General features: G+C 38.2%; 1 protein-coding gene across 5 annotated transcripts in view; it reads right to left on the bottom strand.

The window, feature by feature from the left end:
- NKAIN3 (sodium/potassium transporting ATPase interacting 3) overlaps positions 1-26,779 on the bottom strand; it is a 370,144-nt gene that overhangs the window by 179,449 nt on the left and 163,916 nt on the right. For all 5 annotated transcript variants that reach the window (XM_040545728.1, XM_040545729.1, XM_040545732.1 and 2 more), the window contains exons 2-3: positions 12,072-12,209; positions 2,704-2,784 (exon numbers count right to left, since the gene is read on the bottom strand). In XM_040545728.1, coding sequence (XP_040401662.1) covers positions 2,704-2,784; positions 12,072-12,209 — 219 coding nt within the window. The remainder of the gene's footprint in view (positions 1-2,703; positions 2,785-12,071; positions 12,210-26,779) is intronic.

Here is a 26,779-nt window from a genome sequence, read left to right as displayed (position 1 = left end):
GAGAAAGGATCTTGACTTTATGTTGTCTATAGGATAGTTAAAGATGAGCCCTTTACTCATTAAATTTGTGCTTAAAACACCCCAACTGGTGAAAAGCCAACTTTATTCCCCTTTCACACCCAAGAAGACTGGAATCCATATCATTCATTTCCCAAGAGATTGCCCTGATTACCATACTGTAGTTATTGTGCGGTGAGCTGCTTTTGGTCTCTTCTGCGCAACTTTCCTTCTTCATATTTATAAAATTCTTGTTTATAATACCATATTAATTGGGTATTAATTAACTGAGACCTAAGTTAATTCCTTGACCACAAGCCTATAGCCCTAGATTACATATGTATATAGACTATATACATCCCGTCAGGTTTACCAGTTTGTCTCAACAGATTATTAAAAACAAACACTTCAATGGGCATTTGGGTCAAAATATTTGGGTATTTGTTAAATTGCATTCTTTTGGCAAAGGTGAAATGTGTTTGTAAAACATGAAATTCGTTTTCACTGGTGTATTTCAAAAATACGTAAGCTTTCCAGGAAACTCTAAAGAAAAAGCACCATACTTTGCTGAAAGAACAGAAAAGTTCAAGCCACTTCTGTGGTGTTTGACAATGGGAGAATGGATGACAGTTTTCAACACTCTTTATCAAGAAAGGTTTAAGTATCTTTTATATGTCTCTCTCTATATATATACAGTCACAAACAGACTTAAAATTAAAATCAAGCTGTTCCTTTAATAAATAAATAATCACTTTACCTACCTGGAAAATCTGAATGTTATGCATTGTAACTGAATGATAAATGTTTTCTTTAAACCCTCTCAGCAAAGAACAGGTCTAAATTAGCTAAGTCCTTCTTATTCAAATTTTCCATTACATTTAGTAGAATTTCTTGGCACAATTTACGCAAAATTCTGGATTCTATTATTACTAGCTTGGTCCTGATACCAGTGCCTGTGATGTAATTTGTTCAGGAGCAGTTAAATTCCATGAGGATAATTTTGTGTGTACCACCTTGAAATCAGTTTTCAAATATTGTAACTATAAATGACAAAATAAAAATTTCACCAAAAAGATCAATCAAACTAAATAGTAATAAAAGGGATTTTTCTTAATTACTGAGTAATATTTGTACTACTTCTCTGCATTTTGTTTTGTCATACATGTTAAATAAAAAGACCTAAAAGTGAAACATAGTGGTGAAATTGGAAGATAAAGGATTTCAATTTATTTCTGCCGTTTTATATCAGTAAGGACACAATCAGAATTGTTTGCAACCAATGTAAAGACAACTCTGATTTTCACAAATTTAGGGGTCACACTACACATTTCACTTCACTTCCAAGGCATTTAGATAAAAATATTAAAAAATATAATAGTCCCTATAACAACAGTCATCAACAAACTGAAAAAAAATGCAAACTATGTGTACAGCAAAATGAAAAAGAGCAATTACTTTGGGCATTCATCACTTCTGTGTACCCAATAGATTTTTAAGTCGAAACATGCTAATACAATAAGTTATTTTGATCTATGAAGTACACTAATCTCCTCATCAAGTCTATGACTCCCAGTGAACTAAATCACGTTTTGGAGAAAAAATAAGCTGTTTTAGTTTTTCATTACAAAGTTTTATCACCAAAGGAAGCTATCATTGAAAGCTTTAATTTTAATAGATTTTTTTTTTTTTACTGAGTAAATTAAATTTTATTTCTTATTAAATTGGTTTCACCATTTTTTTTGTTTGTTGTCAACCAAAAGCCATGAGTTTTAACCCAAAAAATCACGTAGCTCACAAACATTGCCATCTGAACTGAGTGGAGTTCAGAATTCTATAAAAGCATTGCAAGAATCAATAGTAGCATTATCTATATCATTAAATCTACATCTAGTAGCAGGGACGTTTATTCTATTAATTCCAGGATCTACTTGTGCTACTGGCATACTGTGCCTACAATCATTTAAATATGAATGTGGTAAACACAGATTAATATCATTTCTGTCTAACAATGGAACAAAAATCATCAGACATTGTATGGAACTCACTGTAGATACAATACTAAATATAACCTATGCTAACATAAGCGCTCTGTTTTATGAATGCAATGCATATCCTGGTAATTCCAGCAAATACTTTTGCTCTAATCAGAGGTTTGAATACAGAATCAATGGCCTAGAGCATTAAGTGCCATGTAAAGGGAAGTTTTATTCAGATGTGAAAAAAGTCATCCTTTGCCTTTTTTTTTTTTTTTAATAAAAGAATTAACATTCTCACTGTGAGACCAATTTGCTCTACAAGTTACTACATTAACCTTCTTAGTAATTTTCTTTAGCTGCTTTCAAAGCAGCCTGAGAAATTCAGATACATTTTTCACTTTCACTTGAAAATTCACCCAAAATGGCAGTCTGTTTTTCAACAATCAAAAAGAACTTTAAATTTTCTACTGAACAACGTGATTTTTCTTCAGATGGTACTTCAGAAGGCAACTGTAATTCAGATCCATTGCATTTATGTACTTCAAAACCATGATTATTTACTATCATATACAACTTCAAACACTGAAGTTCTCATTGGAGGAGAACACTGAAGATCAGATTGTATGCTCAAACAGCCACATTTTTCCTCTATGGTTCCAACCTTCTAAAATCCATGAGTTCTGCAGTTAAAACACCCTCCCATAAACCTAAAGAAAAATGAGAGACCTACCTTAGAAAGTCCGCCTACTTCCAAATAGAAGCAGATAATGAAAACATTCCAGGTGACCCACAGGGCAGTCCACACCGTGTACTAAACACAAAGCCGGATGAAAGCAAAAAGACAGAAAAATAAAATGTGAAGATGAAAGAACTTCATACTGAGCAAATCAATAATAAAATACTGATATCAATAAGCATCGTTCTTCTGGGAACAGTCAAGGGCAGAGTTCAGAAAAGGAGTTCTCCCTGCACAAGTCCCCTAAGAATCACAGGAAATTACAAATCCAATACGCTTTGCTGTTCTAAATACATACTAATAAAACAGATTTATTCTTTATGGTTTTACACTACTCTACTGGTACCAATTAAAACCAAAATGTTGACTTTTGGGACAACTGTGAGTCATTTGTAAATCATGACTTAGCTCTGTTAATGCATATTTCAGAATAGTATAGTAATTTAAATGCTCCATATTCTACAAAATATCACGAAGAAAGATATAAAGAAAAACAAAATGCCAAAGAAAACAGAAAATCTATCGATCTGATATTTAGATCTTGCTAGAAAACAAAAAGGAGAAAGGTTAAGCTAGTCTTTTAAGAGTCTTTAAGTAAAAGATACTTTAATTAGATCATTATTTCAGCTGATTGTGCCTGGCTCATTAGTTCTCCAGCCCTTGTGGCTGTGAACATGATTCTACAATACACCCTTACCAGATGAATGTATCCACATCTCTTCTGGGTTCTCCAGTGTTTTATTCTAGTGCAAGAATGACCCTATACTCCACCCACAGCATGTATGGGAGATTAATTTGTCTGTCCTAAATCATCTTTTGCATTTTAATTGTCAGCATAATTGACTGGCACTGTTTCCTTATGGATGGGCTGTTTATCTATATATGACCATAAAACTATGCATAATTAACTATCCAAACAGCTCAGCAGCATTTATGTCCGACTAGTCAAGTGCATACCCAGCCATGCTGGGGCTACACCCACATAAAAATATAATGAGCAGTGACAGCACAACTTTACATGTATGTGCTTATAACCTTCACAACGGAGAACTGCTGCTAAATAGCTTTGCAAGTCTAATTAGCTGTGACCAGGTGAGGATAATATGCTACTGTTTTGCTTCAATACACTCAGAAAAACTTAACACCCTAATCTGCACTATGCTAGATCCTGTTTCCATTCCAGGTGTGTTGTCAGCTTGGCTTTGTTGGGCAGGTTTCAGTTATGTTCCCCTCCTCCTTCCTCTTCCTATGGCATACAATGAAAGGTTCAGCTGAAGAGGGCTGAAGTTTTCCACTCTTTGATTACACTTGAATATAACAGTTTCTGTACACAGGTTAGCTGGTTTAATTTATTTTCTTTATGTAGTAATTAGGATGTTTGGAGATGTCTATGACATAAGAAGTAGATCATTAATAGACAAAATAAAAGTAACGCTCCTGGCCCATTTCCACTGGCTCCCAGAGAAGGGCAGGGTGGCAAACTAAGGGCTGCGTTATAAATTAGACAAAGCAGCTGTGGACTGTGAACAATATAAGGTCTATTTGTAAGATTAACTTAGAAGAGGATATCTCAGTTTTTCCTATTTGCTGACTTTGTAGTAACTCACCACAAACTCTTGATTTTCCAATGTATGTCCTAGGAACATCAGGTGCAGAGTGCTCAAAATTAATGAATGCTTAATACAACCCCAGCTGCTGGAATTTCAGTCTTATTAAGGCACAGCTGCTCATATACAGCAGATTTCTGAATATTCAGGAGAATTCCACCTTTTAAGAAAGATTTTTTCATTTGTCAATGAATGAATTTTATCATTGCAATAAAAATAGGAAACATATTTGATCTGCAGGCCATGCCAAATCTGTCAAGGGTCTCATTCTGTTACATGGGTGCAATTCCATGGGCAATTCTGAACCACGCAGGCAAAACCTATCTGTTTTACAAAGTCAGGACCTGCTCACTTACTTATCCACTTGACAATTACTGAAGGAGAAGTGATGATTCAAAGCCAATGTGTACCTCGAAATCCAGCTATTGTGTAAGAAAGAGGCTCCTCCAATACTCACTGAAGAGCAGGAATATAAATATAGGCTCTGTTTTGTTTAAGTACATGTTACATAATTACATATTCAGTAATTAGTCCTACATAATTTTTATAAGTAAGAAAGTTATTCTTCACACTTAAAAGCACAGCTTTTTGATCTTGCAAGTAGCATATTTTTTCCTTGTATAGCATCATAGATGCTTAAGGAAGACTGCATTAATAGAAAACTTTTAAGAAAGCAAAAGCAAGAAAGCAAAATTAGGAAATCGCAGAATTCTAGTTATACATGCTATCTTAGTTTTTCTCTTTGTGGCTGTGTATTACAATGCAAACATCAGTTAAATCATTAGATATATACATATAATTATTTTAGAGGATCCTACCTTACTCACTCACTGAACAGCTAACTCAACACTTCATTTCTCTTTGTCGCTCAGACCCTGCTCTGAAGACAGAATATTAATTTCCTCATGAGGTTTTCTAAGATGCTCATCGCTGTAATGTTAGAACTGCACAAACATTAACTAATTTATTTTATGTTATAAGGGAATGATACAGCTCTCAGAATGCAAATGATGTTCTGATACATGCAGAGATTACATTCAAAAGTACTCGTACATTATAGGCATCCAATTTGAGATGCTTAAGACTTCATTTTTCAGAACACTTGGGTTTATACAGCGCTTTACAATCTCAGTGTTCAGCTCCCAGAGGCTGAGTGCTCAGCATGTGTGCAAATCAGACCACAAGTTCTCCAGTCAAGAACGCAGAACACAAGGGGAAAACAAAGCATGCGAGAAGTTTGGTTTGAGCAACTTTGTGTCAAAAAAGGTTTCACTGGTTGAGAGCAGAGATAAAATTCAGCTACCCATAACTGCCTTCATAGCAAAAGCAGTCCTTTATTCCTGCAGTCACATGCTTCATTGTTCTCCTGTCTTGTTTTCTGCAAATCAAGTTTGTATTCTATAGCTTTCATCACCAGAAAACAGCAAAATGACTGTCCTTTCTATTGAAAGTGAGGTGCCACTACGAAAACATTGGTATGCATCCATGCAGCTCAAAACTGCAAATATATAAAAGGATACAATTAAGATTTTACAGGCTAGCTTTAATAATAGCTTTCCTTAACTTTTTTTGTGTTCACAAAAATTTATAATACTTTCTGAACATTATGTGTATGTGTGTAATTTTTTATGTATATACACTTTCAAAGTTTAAAACAACTTGTAACAATATTCCATGATGTGGTATCAGACTAACACCTGCTTAGGTCACTAAAAGAGGAATAACTTACAGATCCATTACAAAAACCTCTGCTTTGAACTAGTGGAAAAATTGACTGCAGTGCTGGTTTGTTCTCCTCTATGTGAAGGGACAACAGGCAGGGGAGTGTGTCATGCGAGGTGTCAAGACAGTTGCTGTCAGTGGAGGAGTGGTCAGCCTGAAACATCAGGTCCACGCTGATTCACAGGGTTCATTTCCCTCCTGAGACACCTCACTTAATCTGTTCCACGACCTAAGCTACCATTCAACCTCTCCTGCCCCATGTCCTGAACACTACCCAGATGGTCCCGCTGTGTCTGCACACTCTTATCCCACCCACATCCAGCCTCTCTTGCCCCAGTTCTTTAGCCAGCCCCATTCAGTTCCCCCCAGGCCCATCTGGTCTCATGCTCAGCATCAAAATCCTTCCTGTATCTGTCATGAAGAAGGGATTTTTCACATAAGTTGTAGTAATAGGGGGAGTTGTATTTTGATTAATTTTTTTATTTTATAGTCCACATCATGCACTACCTAAAGGTCATGTGGATATTATCGCCTAACAGGTGCCTTCTGAAAAGGAACTGATTTCTCCCCAGGATGCACTGTATGCTTTCTTACTTTTGGACTTTTGCCCTAGAGATTGTATACTGGATGGGGTGAGGTAGTATTTGGTGTCCTGTAAGTTATGCAGAGAGAGTACTCCCTAAATATTACAGGTTAAATTACTCTTCATCCCAGGAGGTTCCTTTCAGATCCCCTTTCTTAATGCCATGCTCCTTGTAACAGAGGTATTCCTACACCTCTTTTGACTCTACAGGTCATTTGCATACTGAAAGTGTTGCAGGAATACCTTTCGTACACCAGTGAAATATAACCACTTCCAGAGTTAAACCTTTGCTATTGGATGGGCACAATGTCACAAACAGAAAGGGTTGAGGACAGTTGTGAAGGACGGCTTGTTAAATTGAAAGGTAAGAGAGAAAAGGGAAGTGTCTAAGTCTGAATATTACAAGGGTTGTGGGATAACTTTAGCTTTAATGAATAATCTCAGCACCTCTTCTGACGTAGTGTCTTGGCATTAGCAGAAATGAATGTTGGCTCAGGGGTGCTTCAAGGGAAAGGCAGCAACTACTGAATCATCAGATCTTCTTCTACTAGTACCTGGCTATGCCTCAGAGGCACCAGTACTTGCACAGCCCTGCTTAGCCGTATTTGTGGATGGCAAGGAAAGTGGCATAAATCAACATGATGGAACAGTAACAACTCAGGACTTACAGAAAGGGTATTCAAGGAATAATTCTGGATGTCTAAATATTTCACGTGTTTTGAAACAGTAAGTCTTTGTACAGCATTTGCTTGAATACTGTGTAAAGCAGTCCTGTATACTGTCCAGCCTTCTTCTTTTTTTTTTCTTTTTTTTTTTTTTTTTAGAGAAACTGCTTATTCAGGTGTAGAGATTGCCTACATATCATATTATTTATTCGAATAAATTAAGGCAAGTAAAGAAGAGATTTATTCTTTATATTCCCCCTATATGAGTGCATTATTTTCATCTCTCACTGTTCATTAATACATTCATGTTCAGCTTTGGGCTAGATTTGTGCAATTTTATCTATATGACTCATCGTTCAGAAAGCTTTTGAAGTCCCATATCAGAAATAGAAAGAGGGAAAAGAAGACAACTTTAACAAATATCCTATCATCATCTTTAATCAATTTTAACAGCTTGAAAATCTTGCTGGTGATAGCAAGTTCTATCAAAAAAAGGAAAAGCATGCACGGGGAAATAGATCACAGCAAAGCTCTGGAGCTGTGTGACCAGTGTATTACACTGTAGTTAGAATTCAGAATTAACTGTTTTTTCTTCTTTGCAAATGTTTGTTGTGTAAGTTTCAGATGAGCCAATATGGGAAAATTAAGAATCAGCTCAGCATTTTTATATCTCCTGGGAACTTTCCACTGGTTTAATTCAGCCACAAAATATCCAAGTACTGAAAATAACACAACTGCTTAGTGACAGAACAAATTGTTCACAAGAATTGATCTATATTGGAAATTAACATAAAAACTATTAAAAATAATTATTGTATTTAAACTAATTAGGGCATTTGGAGTTAATGTTATTTCTCTTTCTCTCTCTGTGTTTCCTAAGCTGCTCTGAGGACTCAGAATTTTACATATGAGCAAGTGAAATTCCAGATTTATTTCAGAATGACCATTGTTATAGTCCTGTATCCCAAGGCCGGTAGACTAAGAATGTCAGACATGACCTTTATCTACTTGGAATGACAATTGTATTTGACAGTGATGCTTCATGAGTCAACCATTGTGTTGCAGTTCTCAGTCCAAATTTCATAAAACTCAAACTATAAGCAAAACTCTTTTATTTTATTTTTTTATTCAGACTTTTTTTATTCAGACTTTTACTTCACAGTGTTTATACTGCTGTCAAATAAATTTCTACAGCTTATGTAGTTATTAAATGCTAGTGTTAAACTAGCAAGCTTGGGTTTAATGACAGTGGGAGGGGCAGCATCCAGCTGCTTTTGAGTTTATTCAGCTTCTATTGCAGCCCTCACTGAGCGCGATGGCTCCAGGTATGTGCACCAAAAGCCTTTTCAGTTGTGTCTGCAGAACGACACTCTCATATTTGACTATAGTATAGATGTGTTTCAAGTTATGGCCCTATGTGTAACACATTTATTCATTTACTTTCCCATCCCTGGCTTATTTTAAAGTTTGAGCAGAGAACATGTCATACTTAGCCTAGAACAGCAAAGTGAAAGCTTTTGTGTAACTTCTTTAGTCAGGGAAGCCTTCAGTCACAGCCTTCATCATACAGAAAATACATTAAAGATCTCTTTAGGACAAAGCAGGGTCAGGGTCCATAGAGCAGGTCAGCCCAACTGAAGGTCCCTATAGAAGTATGATAGAATATCATAGGGACAATTTGTGGACACATGCATCAGATCAATTTTCTGTAGACAGTTTACAGAAGTAAACTGTTGTATCTGACATGATTTTTCATTATTTCAATTTTTTGAATTCTGATGAAATCAGATGTACTAGCAAAGATGATTTCCAGGGAAGTCTTAAGGAAAAAATAATGGATACTAAGAATACTTTTCTTGAAGTATTTGATTACTCTTCCAATTAACCAGAAACTTCAGTAATCAGAATACATAAAAGCATGTGTCACAATATTTCTTTGGCCAAACCCACAGAACCAAACTCTCACTCTGGTGTGGGATGCCAACCATGAACATATCCAGGGGCTTAGATGTGGCTGAAAGTACAGATATGGACTTGGAAACCCATAAAGCTTCTCAGTGAATTTAGAGCACAATTCACTACTCAGTCTGGCTAGGAATCTTGCTGCACTCTGTGTTTAAGTTACATTGAAATTCAGATTGCTGGTGAAGATTTGCATTAAATAGACTTTACACTTGAAGCCAGTGGTAAAAGTTTACTGCTGTAATGGGTGGAACATGATTTCATAGGGTTTCAGAACCGGGGACGCGGGCTATGTCCTTCCCTAGGAGAGATGCCTTCGGATTCCTTTTTGTCTTGGAGAAGACAGCCTAAAGCTGGCACTCACAGGGGTCTTTGCTGTCCACATCATGCATTTCTTTAGGGCTTCTGAGGACAGCTGTTGGCAAAGCCAGAGGAAGCACAGCTTCTGGGAAACATGTTATTGGAAGATCCTCAGGCTATAGCTCAATGAGCACTTTAAGCTGGTGTAAGCCTGCACTGCTGCAGAAGAAATCAATGCACTTGTCCCCCTCCTCTGACTGCTTGTTCCCATTTCCCCTCTCCCACCTCCTCCCTTCTGCTGGAGCAAGCCTTATAGTGAAACAAGTCAGAGAGCTGACCTGCACTTAAACTAACACCACAAAAGAAAATGGCTGTTTTTCAGCTGAATCTGTTCTAGTTTGATAATTTATCAAGTGGCTGAAGTGACTTTTGTGCTGGTGCAAAAGAAGGATCAGCACAGGGACTAAAAGAAGCAGCTGAGCAAAGGGAGGATTACAGTTTATGTGGGTTTGAGGCATTCGCTGACTTCAGCCTGAGGGTGAAGCTAAACAAAGAGGCTGAGCTGACAGGTTTGTAGCTAACAATAAGGGCAGTCTTGCGTCTCCTTCCTTCCGTGATGCCTCCACACTGTTGTTCATGACTGTGCAGTCCCAATCCCCATCTTATGCTGGCCCTGGCACCAACTGGGAACTTCACAGACTGGATTCAGTTCACTGAACTAGCAAAATACTCTCCAGTTTTTGCTGGGTTATTTTTCTTTTAGCTAAGGAGTGGAACTGTCTCACCAAAGGGTCTGGTAAACATCTGCCAGAACTGGTGGAGGGGCTTTGGAGAAGCATTCAGCCAGGTAGGAGAAAATGGAGAACAGGGAAGCACGTAAAACACCCCTTCTGCTGATTTTGAGCTGTGAGACTGGTACTAGACAGCCTGTGCACTTTCACTCTTCAGACTTCATCATTTGGCTCAAACTATTCCTACTTCACTGGGAATCTTTCATTAGTAGGAATGGAAACTGCTGTAAAGTCTTGATCTTCCCAAGTAATGAGTATTCACAGTAGCATTAACCACTGAAATATATGCTTACATCAGAATGTAAGTTCAGTTAAATGTGAGGAAAAAGTATCTTGGTGGGATGTTTCTTTAATTACCAAGCTTTAAACCTCTACTTCAAAATACTTTAATATTGTCTAAAATGTTCATTTACATTTGAAAAATATACAAGCAGTCAACATCAGTTGTGCTTCATTCTGACAGCAAAAGCAGAGCTTCCACCACTGAACAGCAGAGCTGAACCTGAGGGACAAGAGATTTGTGTTGTTGCACTTCAGACACCAATTTCTTATGTAATTTTACAGATGCTTACCCTCACTTGCTTCCATTGTCTTATGTATAAAATGAAGAACATGAAGCAGAAAGGTGAGTGATCAATACGTGGATGCTGCTCAGTTCTCCAATGACAGGTATCAGATAAAAGTGCTATTATTTACATCAATCCATTTTCAATTATTTATAGTCAGCTTGTGAAATTTAGCTAATGTGAGCGTAAAGAACCTCAACATCACCTTGAGTACAGTTTTTGTTCACATTTAAGACATAAAGAAGAATTACAGGATTTCAGGCTTGACTAGAAAAGATGAAGCCTTTTAAACACTGTTTTAATGAGCATTTCCTAGCAGACATTTATTTCAGTCTTGTGAGGAAAGAAAAAAAACAAACAACAAAAAAAACCACAACAACTTTAGCCTCTTAAAATCCATTACTGGCAACACAACTGAAATGTTCCAGATACAGACAATGCCAGGTGAAAATGTAATAATCATCCATTAAGAAGAGGCAGGGGGGGAGCAAAAGGGATATTTCTGACAGCTGTTCCTTCACAGCTTTGAAAGTTGTTGGGTTTTTTATTATTACTATTATTTCTGGCTGTGTTGTGAACATAGGAAGAAGTCTGTGAAGTTCCAAGTTACAAGAATCAGAGATAATTCACAACAATTTGGGGTCAAGGTGGTAAATACACATTTTGGCAGGTCAAGTTATAGTTATATGTAAGTAAGAGCGAGATGTCTTTGTAACCTTTGGGTCAAATTGCTTCTCCCCATTTAAGAGGAAGATGTAGCCAAATATGACCTATTCCTTTTTTTTTTTTTTTTTTTAAATGGCCATTGATTCTGTTTTTCTATTGCAAAGTGAACAACATTTTTACCTCTTTTCTTCATTTAATTTATATGTAACCTAATTATAGATGTTCCCATGACCCACCCTGGTATTTAATTCTATAAAGAATCTTACTAACAGCTTGTATCACTGTCATATTTTTGCAGCTCTTTCTCTAGGCTATCCATTCTTATAACTTCCAAAATTTCAGAAATGCCGCTCACTAGTCCTCAATTTGCAAAAAGACATAGGGACTCTGAACTTTCTACAGAAACAACATCTGGTGTTTTTAGGCCAAGAAAATTATGCATTGTAATGTGACAAGTTTTAAAACCAATTGCAAAAAAATATAATATAAATGAGACTTACCACAACTATATATCGAGGCCTAAACTGGATGGTTCCAAACAAACCCAAAATGACAACTATTATTTGTAGAAAATTGCCAAGGATAGGAGCCCATTGGAAACCAAGGAAGTCAAAGATCTGTCTCTCTAATGCTGCCAGCTGTAAGAAAACACATAAACAGAACATCCACTTTTTAATAACGGGTGACATAGAACACTTTTCACTTTTTGTTTGTTATTTGTACGAGGCTTCACCAGACTGAAATATTGCAAAATTCTGGAAACTGGAGTTCCTGGGTATAGCCCTTGTTAGTGTTGTCAACATGCTGCTATCTGAAGATAGCTACTAGTCAGCATTCAGATCCCCTCAGAAGAATCCTAGATGTAACTACGAGGATATATTCCTGGGAGTTCACTGACGCAGTAATTAAGGAAGCCTGCTGCAACTTTCTTGATTTAAGGATACAGGCTCTGAGAATGAATGGCTGTAGAAAAAGTTGGAAGACCTTGGAATAAGCTGCTCCAAAACTGAGGGCCAGATGGGCTACCTGCATGCTGGCAAAAGCTGCTAGGATACTTTGGACAACTGCAATTCAGAAAGACACAGAAGCAGCCTAATGGGTCTCTCCCCACAAACCACATCGTATGTTGGGAGTGGATTATTACAGGCGTAGAAATGAAGGAAGCTAAGAAGCATCATCCTTCACCCTTGCATAAGCATGTGCTTCTTAGGTGTTTCTGCACTTCTGAACATATAAATAAATAAATAAAAAGCCAGATAAATAATTCTCTTCTTGCCCAGCTCCTCCAACAATTGCTGACCATTTCTGCAGTAATCTCAACTTTATGCTTACAAACCCATTTTCTACTCATTCTAGATAATCCAGCCTATTGTTCTAAAGACACTAAACCCAGAGCTTTCCTGGCAGCATACTTGTTCAAGTTTAAACTTGGTTCAATATTTTTCTAGCCACAGCAAGACCTTTTTTGAGCAGCTAAACAGAACCCTACTGAGCAACAACTGAGTTTCTGTGCTTGTCAGAATTTATTACACTTCTGCTTGATTTTACTACATTGTTACAAACTCTAAAATTTACTGAAATATGCACTTAAAATATTTATAACTGAGACAGATGGAGTAAGCATGGCCCTACGAATACCAATCAAAGTATTATCATATGTGGGTATTTGACATAAAACATTACATTCTACTCATAATGGCCTGATTCAGTCTTCACTTACAAGATGGGGCTATGTGTAGCTGAGAGCAGAATACATCCTTTCTGTACAAAAAATCGCCCCTTATCTAAGTCATGAAATCAGGAGTCTCTATGCTGAGGTTAATAAATATGATAAATCTAAACAATTAAATTAACAAAGGTTAAACCATAAACTTGGTGCAGCTCCTCTGCAATCAGGAAAGTTTCTCTGATCTTTATCAGCTAAACATCTGGCCGGGTATACATAAATAAGAAATTATCACACAGCAGACTATTAAAATAATATTATCCTCCTGGATGTGTGGGATGCTCATCTCATTCTTTTGGTGCGGTAGGTAAGGGAAAACCTCAGAAGGAACACCACTCACATGTGAGAAAGCTGCTGGCTTATGTGGCATTAGCTCTCTACCTTGCTTTTGCCTACTTCCCACTCTGCCCTCTCTTCTGTTAACTTGTTGTTCTGTATCATCTTAATTATTATTTTTCCCTTGGTATGGAATATAACTACAGAAGTCAATGTCCAAATCCAGAAAAATGGCATATTTATATGGACCTCAGGTGGAATTTTAGTTGTGTAAAATCCTAACAGTGTAGTTGTCACCTACACAAAAAGTATGTGGTCTTTCTAACAACAGTGACCCTGGTGTTATCCTCACCATGTTTTCGCCTTGTAGTAGATTCAGGGACATTCAGTAGCTTCATCATAATAGTGACCTAGTTGGCACTTCACTAGCAGAGCCTCAGAATCACTTGCTTTTTCAACCACTTTCCAATGCCTTCCTTCAGGCAATTCAGATGATCTCACCTTGGGAATACTCCTGCCTGTAGCTTCCCTAAACCACAGGATGCATCACACAGTTTAGTACAAGGGTGCCCCAATTCCCATGTGAGGTGATAGAGAGTTTCAAAAACTCTTTGGCAGAATCCAGTGTTTAAGGTTATTAGCAACAACATACCAAGACTCCTGTCCTATATCATAAGGGGATATCGCAGAAGATATTTGTATCATAAATATGATATCAGAGCCAGAGCAATTCCTACCACTGCAAGGGGAGATCTTTTGGGATCAGCAAAGCACTCAAATAATTCACTGACTATAATTTTTCAGAGACAATATATCTTCCTCCTGGATCCACAACATTACCAACTAAGTAGGGGATGGACCATGCTATGAAGGAGATGCTGGTAAATCTGATGAAACTGCACCTGGATGTCTGAGTTGTACCAAAGACTCTTTCGGAGTCTGCATCTGGAACAGCCCAAGTCAATTAGTTGACAGATGTACTCAAAATTTATTATTAGACCTCTGTGAAAATCAGATTCAAACCTGCTCATCAACCACCTTTGTCCTGATATTCATTCAAACTCTCATGTAGCAAAGCCTACGTCTTCACCTGCACCAATGAATTGAGCATGTCATGTAATGCTCCCAGCACTGAAGGCGGCTGGCTTAGGATTGCCCCCCTGCCTCCAGGGAAGACTCCTTGGCTCTGAAACAGGCAAGCTGTGCAAACTATTCATATCTACCTACTCAGAATGGTCCCTTGGGCATTGGTGCACTGCCTGGGGAGACAACTGGTCACAATCAGCTCACTTAACATGACGGAGGACTCTTAACAGCTCACTTGCACCCCCAGTGGTATGTCACTGTCTGGCTTCTTCCCCTGGCATATCTGAAACACCTAGAGCAGGCTGAGAGCCAAAAGCCTGAAGCACAGATATGAACGAAGTTGTTTAGTATGTGCCCCGTCTTAGGAGCAATCTCTCAGAGATACCTGGAGCAGTGCCTTAAATTCCTGGAAGACTCAGTGCTGTAATGGCAGCAAACAGCCTCTACACTTTGCCAACAGGCCCATGTTAACAGGTTTGGTACTCAGCTCATGCCTAAACTGGATCAGAAACACAGTTTGCCTTCATGTGTCCATCTCTGGTATCTGCCAAGCAAGGTCAGAGCTACACGTGCCAGGACTGGGCTCCCATAAAATCAGGTAGTGGCCAGAAGCACCTTCCCAACTGGAGTTCTACAGATGTGTATATGCACCTTAGGCATTTGCACACACACAAAAAAATAATTAGCCTTTTTATTGGCTACTGTGATAAAGGCATCCACCATAAACGCAGAGAAATAAGGTTCATTTTCTTCTCCTGCCATCTACAAAGATATCCATCCTCTCCTACCTCCTATCCACTACGATCCCTGGGAGGGGGGGGAGCTTCTTCCTGAAGCAATGTCACTAGCCAAATAAAATAAAATAAAATATTAAAAATTAACATTTATTGAGTCCAAAAGAGAGCACAAGCAGAAATGGGAGTTTATAGCCTACTGCTTAGGGCACTTATCTGGCATTGGGAAAGTTGCTTGTATTTCTTGCCTGCAGGGCTCTTTATTTTTATATACAGTGGCAGCACGTAAAGCACAGGAGTCCTGGGAGCAGGATGCTGAATATACAGCAACATTTCTTCCCCACTAACAAGGGCTTTCACCATTGGGTTATGCAGTAAGATTTGCCTGTGCAGCTAGGTCTCATTTATTTTGTTCATGTTGCCAACACAGAGTAATTTGTCTCATCCCTAAAACCTTCAGAATACGTTAGTGGGGAAAAAAAAATCTAGAGGAAAGAAAGAGGTAGAGGCACGTGGGTCCTGCTCAAATTACTATCCTATTCTTAGTTACAAAATCTTGCAGACAGCACAGATAGAAGTTAAAAAAAAAAAAAAAAACAATTCATCATAATGGTAGATGAAATATATTTACTTCTGTCTTCTTTATACCATGAGCAATATCCACTAATAGAGATAACATATATATGTCGCTGTTCTTATTTCTACTTTTTCACCCGAAAGAATCCCCAAGCAGAGGTGAAGGACACAGGCTTTTTAGCTCTGTATAAATGACAAAAAAGCAGACCCTAACCCAGAGTATGATTAAGGTAATTAATTGCACCAAAATCAACAGAATAAAAGGAGGGAAACAGGTATCTGTGCACAATTTCAGACTGCTTTTCTCAAAGAGTTACTTTACCCAGAGAATTTCTGTTTTCAACCCCATTTTCAGATTATTCTGAGAAAATCCAAAACAGATAAACCTTGAAGGCAAGACAGAGGTATCCAAAATTTGCTGGCTCAACTTATCCCATTAATAGAAGATTAGATTCTGCAAATCAGAAGGGCAGAGGAGCTCAAGGCAAAATGGGGTATGCTTGATGTGACTGAAGTAATTTGGGGGTTTGCTGCTTACCAGAAGGAGATAAGGAGGTCATATCACTTCCTTAAGAGGCACGTGTTGGTAGAGGCTGGCATCTTCACTACTAGTGACATCTTAGACAACAAAGTTTAGGAGTTTCCATCAAAAATTGTTGTTTGATATTGTTACTTAGTGCTTAGCATAAAAGCGGAAACCAGATTTTTCTTGCAAACAAAAGAAGAGGGTTTCAATTTCGGAAAATTAAATACTGGAGGTCGTGAGAACTTTTAAAATTATATCAAAGTTAATAGGAAATGCCATTTTTTTTATCATAACAACACTTGGAAAAGGAAAGGTAATACTTCTTACCGTTGCTGCCAAGAGACTGCTTTGTTATTTAGTCATCATCAGCATTGACAATCTTGTAATGTAAAGTGCTCAACTCAGGAGACCAGCACTAGCAGTAAAATGCTCTAGTGGGGCTCTACCAGATCACTTAATGAAGATGTGCCACATTTTTCCTGTTCTTTTACCTCTTTGTTTCACTAAGCCTATCAAACATTCCCTGTGTCCCTTCTTCTGTAGAGTGCAAGGAGAAAGTACTAAACTGCAAGATTGGGCAGCATTAAAATCACACAGGCTGAACTTTCTCTCAACATGTCAAAGTCCTTTTGTGTTAAGAGCGGCAAAAAGGTAAAGTGAGCTAATCTTTTTGAATTTTAAATTTCTCCACCTGGGTGGATCAACCAGATTATCCATGCAGCACATTCGGGACACCTTGAACAGACAAAAATCTGGCAGCTGTAGCCTCAATGCCCCTATGGTGAAGCAGTAACAAAATGAACATGAGGCAATGATCAGCAATGCTACATAGCATGTACGTAAAGAAATCACCAAGATGCTCCTAGTCAACAGACAGATCAAAAAACGCTTTTGAGATCAGGCTCCAACAAATACCCCTATGGAATGAAGTCCTTTTCTAAATGCTCCGGTCCTATTATACTTCAAAATATATTTCAGCAGCTGTCTGAGTGATGAGCCAGCACAGCAGAGTTCCAAAGTCAACATTTCAAAATAAGTGTAAAAACTCAATTTCCTGTTCTGTCAGAAACTCTGTGGATAACCCTCAGTTTTATATTTTAATCAAAAAGCTTTTGTATAAAGGACATGTTATTTTGAGATGAATAAATAACATTCATACATCCATACAAATAGATACATTCAGAATGGAAGGAGTCACTGAATCAAGAAAAAATAGGTTTCATACGTAACAGATCATTTTAGACAAGAAAAGTCTTTAAAATGGCTTAATACAAACATAGAAATATAAAATGGCTTCGTATAAAAATAAAAGGTTAATGATATATAGAAATATCTGCAAACTTGATACCCTATAAATTACAGAGTTTACAAAGTTGGGAAAGTATAATATACTCTGCATTTGACATTAAAAATCTGCTTCAGTTTGTCATGTAAAACAATCCCCAGAAATAATAACTAGAAAATTATCCATTCTATACCTAACAAACTTATATTCAAGAAATCTAAGTGCAACCATGAAATTAAATACTTAACAACTACATTGATGTATAACTATAGTTTTGAAATCTTTTCTGAAATAAAAATTATTATAAGAACTACGACTAATACCCACACAAATTAATGTGACTTCCCAAATGGACACTATTCCTCAAGCTTTCAGAAAATGAAATAGTGTACAAAAAATGGTGAATCCAAAAATTATAGTCTGGAGCACTCATATTCTATGTCCAAGTCAGGAATTATCCAAGCCATTTGAATTATGCATGTAAGACTTAGTGCTGGCTCATGCTACTAATAATTATCACAGGAGAAGTGGCAGGGCACAGCTCATCATACATACTAACTAGTGGTTCTAAGGATAAAGATGTTTTCTCCAAAACTCTCTGCTTCATCTTATTACCATAAATTTAATCTGTGGCTTTAGAAAGACAGTTTCTAGGACTTGAGGAATCTCTGAGGACTGTTGCTCCCTTTACAATTATCACTATTTTCCACAGCCAACGTGGTACTCTGAATTACAGACATAGAATGGCTGAGGTTGGAAGGGACCTCTGGAAGCACTTGGTTCAAGCCCCCTGCTGAAGCAGGGCCACCCAGAGCAGGCTGCCCAGGACCATGTCCAGGCAGCTTTTGAAGGTCTCCAAGAAGGGAGACTCCACAAACTCTCTGGGCAACCTGTGCCAGTGCTCTGTCACCTGCACAGTAACAAAGTGCATCCTGATGTTCAGAGGCATCCTCCTGGAGGCAATGTTATGGTATATGCAGGACAAGGAGGTGATCCGGGACAGCCAGCATCGCTTCAACAAGGGCAAATTGTGCCTGACCAATCTAGTGGCCTTCAATGTTGGAGTAACTGCCTAAGTTGACAAGGGAAGACTGACAGATGTCATCTACTTGGACTTCTGTAAGGCCTTTGACACAGTCCCGCATGACATCCTAATCTCTGAATCAGAAAGATGGATTTGAAGGGTGGACCATCTGGTGGATAAGGAATTGGCTCAATGGCCGCACATAGAGAGTAGTGGTCAATGGTTCTCTGTCCAGGTGGAGACCAATGATGAGCAGTGTCCCTCAGGGGTCTGTCTTGGGACCAGTACTCTTCAATATTTTCATCAATGACATAGACGATGGTTAAAGGGCTGGAGCACCTCTCCTATGAGAGAAAGGCTGAGAGACTTGGGATGTTGAGCCTGGAGGAGAGAAGGCTCCAGGAAGACCTCATTGTGGCCTTTCAATACTTAAAGGTATATTATAAAAAGGATGGAGAAGGACTCTTTATTTGGGTAGCTAATGATAGCAGCAGCTCTTCAAGAACTGCTCCCACATGGCTCCGTACCATGGGGTCCATCCCCCAGGAGCAAACTGCTCCAGCACGGGTCCCCCACAGGTGGCAGCTCCCCCCAGACTCCCTGCTCCTACGTGGGCTCCTCTCCACGGGCTGCAGCTCCAGCCTGGGGCCTGCCCCTGCGGGGGCTCTCCATGGGTCGCAGCCTCCTCCAGGCCACATCCACCTGCTCTACCGGGGGCTCCTCCATGGGCTGCAGTGTGGAGATCTGCTCCATGTGGGACCCATGTGCTGCAGGGGGACAGCCTGCTCCACCAGGGGCCTCTCCACAGGCCGCAGGGGAACTGCTGCTGCATGCCTGGAGCACCTCCTGCCCTCCTGCTGCACTGACCTGTGGGTCTGCAGGGCTGCTTCTCATCCCTCTCTCCCAGCTGCTGTTGTGCAGCATTTTTTTCCCCCCTTCTTTAAATATGCTCTCCCAGAGGTGCAAACAACCTCATTTATTGGCTTGGCTCTGGGTAATGGCAGGTCCCTTTGAAGCTGGCTGAAACTGGACCCTTAGCTAACATGGGGCAGCTTCTGGACACTGCACAGAGGGCACCCCTGCTGCCTCCTGCTACCAAAACCTTGCCACGTAAACCCAATACATGGGGAAAAATAACACGAAGACAAAGAAAGTCTTGATAAAGCAGCAGTGTTGGAGAGTAAAATACTTACTTACCAAATAATAAAATCCAGAATTTCTAACAGAGAACTAATGGGGGATGCAAGAAATAGGCTAAAAAAGTAAAAACTTGCATTAAAGGCTCACTGGTAAGGCATAACACTCTTTTATACAGACCTTACACTCTCGCTGTAACTTCAGGAATTTCCTGATATGTTTGACTACAGTAAGAAGGAACATAAGATTTAACATGAGAAAAATGTCAAGTTTGTATTGGAGGGGAGAAAATTTAAATTTGAAGTGGAAGGGTGGTGTCAGATAATCACTCTTGACTGAAATACGCTGTTTAGGAAGTTACTGTCCCTCAGCTAAAGGTTACAGCTTCCTTAGTGGTGACTTAACACCTTTCAATAGAGGCTTCATCACCAAAGATGAGTATAGTATGTATTGCAAAGAAATGTTAAAATTTTACTTAAATCACTTCTTTATACCTTTAGCAACAGTTAAAGCAACCATCTGACCACAGAGGGGATTCCCATTATATTTTTAATGATCTCAATTCACTTGTCTAGGTGAAATACTAGCTTTGGGGTGATTTTAAGATAGTAAGCCCTTATAAAACCTCACTAAATACATTTATAAGATTATGTGGCATGAAGGTTATTGAATTTCAAGGAAGGTTCGAAGTAAATCACTGATGTTTATAGTACGTTGAGTTTCATGTAGCAAAAAAAACAACAACAACAAAAAAAACCTGCTAGCTTTCTGACAAGTAGTTGTCAAAAATAAGCCTGATGGTCTAATATTAAAAGTGCCTTCACATTGTTAGTCAGATAGGTAATGGGCTGTCATTTGGATAGCAGCAAGAGTGGATAAAAGATAATGCAAAAGAAATATATGGCATTGTTGCTGAAAGAGCTTAGTAAAAGAGAAGTAGCAAAGGTTAGGGAAAGCCAAAGCATAGAAACAAAGAGAAGAAAGGCAAGTATGCGAAAAGTCCTTTTGAAGAGATTCTGTGTTGCCTTTCAACCGTGAAGATTATTCCTTTTCATCAACTGTTCAATTCATATGGATCATATGGAAAATATTCAGAACTAGGTAATGGTCTTTCCACCATTCTTGTAAGTGCTTTAGTGAATGAGTGCATTAGAGGAGGATGGTAACGATAGCACATAAAATTACAGAAAAAAAAATAAATCGTATTTGGGCAAAATAACTCAAAATAGTTTTGGAAAAAAAAATGTTAGTCAACAATACTCCACCAGCAGTTCTTTGAGAACTGCTTAAGGAAAAAGGCAGGTAAGTAGAGAACAGTATGTACTTACTCTTTTTTGAAAGCTAACACACTGTACTAATTTCTCAAAAACAGCCACCACTAAACGACTGGCAAACAATTGATATCATCTGAAAATTCAGTCCACAGTGTAAAAAGGAGAGGCAGTAAATGGCAGATTTTAGAAATCTGTAAAAGTAACTGTCAGATACTGAAAGGGTTCTCTTTCTTAGCTCATTTTTGCCACATCTTAACAAATGTTGGGTTTTTAACAGCATTGTTTAACATTATCAGTCAGACACAAATCCAAATGTAATTCTTGAAGAAACATGTTGTGTGTATTCACCAAACTGAGTCCAAATCTCCAGTTTTGACTCAGACAATATTCCTGCAGAAGTCAACAGGAGCTTTGACTGCATCAAGACTGCAGGACCTGGCTCAGAAAGGCAACAGTACATTATTTAAGAATTTCATCAGCATAAAAGGAAGAGTCTGACATTATTTTTCTGCAGGGTCACCTGACTGCAGTGATATAAAAAGCGGCATCAAGTAGTCCCATTTCCCAGAGCACTATAGATGCTAGTGTGATATACCCAAGGCTGACTACTACATCTGTACCAAACAAACACTGTAGAAGTACAGTTGCAGTCTATGGGTAGCCAAGATAGGGAAGAAGCCAGCTATCGCAGTAAAACCTCATAGCGCCAACTTGTTACAGCACAGTGATTTAAGATTGAATTTCAACCCTCCATTGAAGCTGTAACTGATTGCCAAACACTACAGTCAAGCCCCTTGGCTGGATGACTTGTACACTCCTACAACCAGATGGAATGAATGTGCTTATAATGGCATTTAAGACTTCCTTGGTTGATTATTTAAATGCCAGCATACATACAGCAAAAGACAGCCTAAGAGATGGTTATAGTTTAAAGACCCTTAAAGATTTCAATCATTTTATGAATGATGAAGTCCATGGCAAAAGATACCAGAAAAAGTGGAAAAGCAAATAAAAATATACTTTCTTTGTATTTATACCAAGCTACATAGGCTGGAGCTTTAATCCAAAAGAACGGCTTTATTTGTCACACCACTGTAACCCTGGATATCCTTAAATCCGAACTTCTCATAAATGTAGGTTGTTACTTATTTTCAATTTTTCATTTATTTGCACATTCAAACAAATCCAGTAGATCTACGTAGCTTTAAAGGCTTCCTGAGTTGCTGCTTACAAAATTGTGAAGTAAAGCAGCTACTGACAAACCAACAACAGTGTAAAAACATGTTTATTGTTACTTTGAATTCTTAAGACATAGAGGAGGTAACCAATGATAATGGCACTTGATAGCAGTGATGCCAACAGCCCTAGATTGATTCTAGATTCTGATGACAATGGTATCCAGCCAAAATTAAAAATATAAATAAATAAAAAGAAGAAAGAAGAAAGAAAAAGAAAGAAGCTTGGAAGCACTTGCTGAAGGATCTGTACCAACATGTACCTACATCTGTACCCCAGCATGAACAGACAGACAGACTGTGAGTGTATGAAGGGAGAGAGGCTGTGGGATGGGCATCCAGATTGCAATGCATGAGTCAAATTGAAATCCCTGTAATGTGTATAAAACAGTATTTAGGGCCTCTAGTAGATGAATGGCATGCTTATTTGGCGAAGTAACAATCCCCTCATCATAAAATACGTCTAGTAGTCTTTAATGCCCTATATACCCTTGGGTTTTAATGCGGCCTCCAAAAGAAGACAGAAATTCAACCAGGTGGAGCTCTGTTTAGGTGGGAAAGGAAGACACATGTTCAGAATTCAGGAGTCAGACAGAGGTCAATTTGGTCAAGGTCCAAGTTTAACCGACTCAGATTTTTTGATATGAGTTTTAGCATAAAACATAGAGTGGCACAAACTAGCTTATGGCAAGTTTTGTGAAACATATGGTTTCCCACAGGATGGTGAATTTTCTGTTAGGCTCTAGGATTGTGGTTCCAAAGAGACAGGATATCCTAAATCATCAACTCTCTTCAGATAAAAATGAAGTATTAAACCAGGCAGCAAAGTAATAAAAATCATGTGCTGTCTCTTCCTCCTAACATAAGACACAGAATAGAGTTTATTCCCACAGTTGAGAGGAGTAACTTTTCCTGTCTTTCCCCAGAAAAATTCTGTCTAGTGCCTCTCTCAGGTCCCAGCTATGCAGAAATAGAAAACAAACAAACAAACAAACAAACAAAAACAAGTGTGCAGCTGCTTGGACTCCCCAGATGCACACAGGAAAAAGGAGCAGTTTTGTACACACTCAGAAGTCTAAGAACATGACTGAAGATTTTGGTGGCTACGTTGCAGTTCATTCTTATATTATCAAACACCAGATTCAAGCATACTAGAAAAGGATTGTGGATCCTTTGACTTCTTCATTGCATATGGGTTAGATGAGAAAACTCTCTGATAATAGACTGCTTCCTGTTGCCACATAAAATAGAAGTTTTTTTTTTTTCTAGTTTACAGCATAGCAACAATATCCCTCAGCCTCATGAGTTATTTGGCCAAGAAGACAGATTGTTGTCAGGATAGAGAAAGTACATGCTCCAGCATGTTGAAAAGGCTGTTGCTTTTTCTTTTCTTTGATGAGAGGAAAAGATATTTAGGGAGTACTGAATCTACCTCGGTCTCTTCGGTAGTCTTCTTTACTGTTGTCTTTTTCTTCTCCCTTCAGAGTGCTGCCTGATCCCCACAGGCAGCCCAGCTCACCTCCATGAGGCCAGACAAATGAGATTGTTCATGACATTATAATTGAGCAAGTCAATTTACACTGTTGTTAGGAAGGTAAACTGAAGTAAACGAACCTAAGGCAGAAGCATTTAGAGCAGATGTCCAGGGCATTGTTTGAAAAATAATAAATTCAAAACTGTTTGTTCAATCTTCTGTATAATCAAGAACACTTAATGCTTTCAGCATCCATTCCACTTAATGCCTGCTGTCTGCTGAAATCCTGCAAACTCTCAGAACATACTGGAGGATCTGGACTGGCATATACCAGCTTGGATCTTCTAATTTTTATGGACCCAGTCAACTTGCTGGAAGTAGGCCACCACCAATTTTTTGTGGCATGTCCTTTGCACTATTTTTTTTTTTTCCTTTCTTTCCTTTCTTTCAAGTATCAAACTTTAATATCAAATATCTGATCCTGCAGCCTGGACACATATACAACATCCCATGAGCATCTTCCTGCCAGGTGCTATCAACAAAAAGTAGGGCAACTGTTTTCTTTTTCCTTTTCTAACCTCTCCCACTAAGGGAAAGAAAATGATAGGACTGAATAGCAGCATGACAAATTATTTTGACCTCATGTTATCTAAAGTAATTTATCACAAAGTTTATCATATGAAAAACTTCCAATAGGGGGCTATATTTTAGAAAGCATTCTTCAGATCCTTCTGTGAGGAATAGAACAAGATGTGTGTGTATACTAAATTCATGGAAATATGAATTACAGGTTTATTGAAGAACTGGGAAGAGAAATGTGTTATGTTAATGCCCAAATTAGTGTCAGTGGCTGACATGTTAATCATGTTACTTTGCTACTTTAGAAATAAGAATGCTGAAGAGACTTAAAGTATATGTAAAAAGCAGATTTCAATGAAATTTGCCTATAAAGGTGATACTCAGTGTGCCATTTCAATACATTCATAGGGCAGGGAAGTAAGCTTAATCATGTATGAACAGACCATATTCTCCTAAACAGGGAGTGTCTTGTATATAGCATATAAATTGGTATATTAAAAGGCATTTACGCTCATATAGACATGTAAGAACATTCCTATTAAAAATAATGGGAGGTCTGAGGTTCAAACATGGAAGAACATAACTACAGTTAGAAGTGGGTGACAACACAGCACCATCCTGCTTTAAGTCTTGCCTTTTATATTTATTCTGAGATCTGGTCATTCTCTTGTAGAAATAATACCCAAAATTTCCAGTGATTTTGTATCATTCCTGTTGAATGGAGAATTAAATTCTCAAAATGTATATATACATATACACTCACATATATTGTTTCCAAGAAATCTGTCAACAAAAGCAGGGAACAGCATGTACACTGTACAAATCTAGGTCCTAAATATGAAAGTGCCCTGCCATAAGGATGGTATCTTCTGCTGAGTGCAGGACTCTGCAAAGCCACTGATTGGTGACTCTGGAAAACGCTGCAAGATTCATTGTGGTAGAGCTACAGGGGACTAAAAGATTGTCTTTTGGGTCATCAAAGCCCATTCCATGTTATCAAAAGCAATTCAACTCTATTACTGCTTTTAAGAATTCTTTAGGTGATATCTGAACTAGCTCGTTCCCACTACCTTTCTGGAATGCAGTTCCAAAATGACATATCTTTCAAAGTCCAATATGCTGCACCTGCTTCACCTTGAATTCATCTTTCTTGAACATCCTTGGTCAGAATCATCTTAGCTGTGCAGATGAATTTTCATTTGTACCTTTTTCTTTGAAAATATCTATTTTCATTTGCTATCAAATAAAAATATCTCAACTTTGGCTTGGAATTAACTGATCATCCATAGTTTATAAGAGAGTGACAGATGAATTACCACCTGAATGAAAAACAAGTATTTAGGAGTAGGGATATTATCTTTCAGGGGCATTTTGAAACTCTAAATTATACATAAAGAACTAAAAAATTTTGTCATATGTGACTGTTTTTGGACCTCTTTCATAAAATAAGTGTTCCAATTGTTTAATCCTAGTGTTTCCAGTCTACAGACCTTATTTCATTTCTCAGTGATTTGCTTCCATTTGTCTCATTATTTCCATTTAATCCTCCGACTTCTGATTTTTCTCCCTCAAATGATCTCTCCTTGACAAACAACACTAATTTAGCAGTTCTGCTGTGTTCCTAAAAAGTTTATCTAGCCTTGTGCCTGCAAACCACACATACAGCAATTATCTCCCTTTACTTTTTCCTGCTGCTCTCCACTAGTTCCACTGCTGGTATTTTAGTATGCACTACAAAAAGAAGATAGCTAGTGATATTCACTGGAGCTCTTCATTTATCTCAGCAGTATTCTCTCTATTTATCCCATCAGTCAAATCTTCTCCAGCAGTCCTTTTGTCCGTTCCTAATCTCAGCCAGCAAACAGAAATACCTAAGCTTGTCAACTGCCTCTCAAAATGACTGGAACATAAAAAACAAGTTGAGGAAAGCAGGGGGACTACCACAATGTCACAAAATACACCAGCACTGCTCAAAGGATAGAAATAATTATCTAGAGATGCTCAGTAAGACTACACAGGCAGTAAGACTACACAGGCAAATGGGAAGAGTGACTGAAGTCGTGCAATGTAATAGATACCCATGGTACAAAATTTCTCCTTTGCATTTCAGTGTACTGATCCCTGATCTCAGATGTTTGTAAAATTCCCCAAATACTTGTCAGTGCATCACCAGAAAGGATGTTTGTGTAAACACTATATATGTTACATTCAAAAACAACTGACGTAAGAATGCAACAGCCCTAATTAGCTGTAAAATGCCACAATTTTGTGCAGCT

This window comes from Cygnus olor, chromosome 2 (assembly GCF_009769625.2).
Source record: "Cygnus olor isolate bCygOlo1 chromosome 2, bCygOlo1.pri.v2, whole genome shotgun sequence".
Lineage (NCBI taxonomy): Eukaryota > Metazoa > Chordata > Aves > Anseriformes > Anatidae > Cygnus > Cygnus olor.
This window is presented reverse-complemented; position numbering and strand designations above follow the sequence as displayed.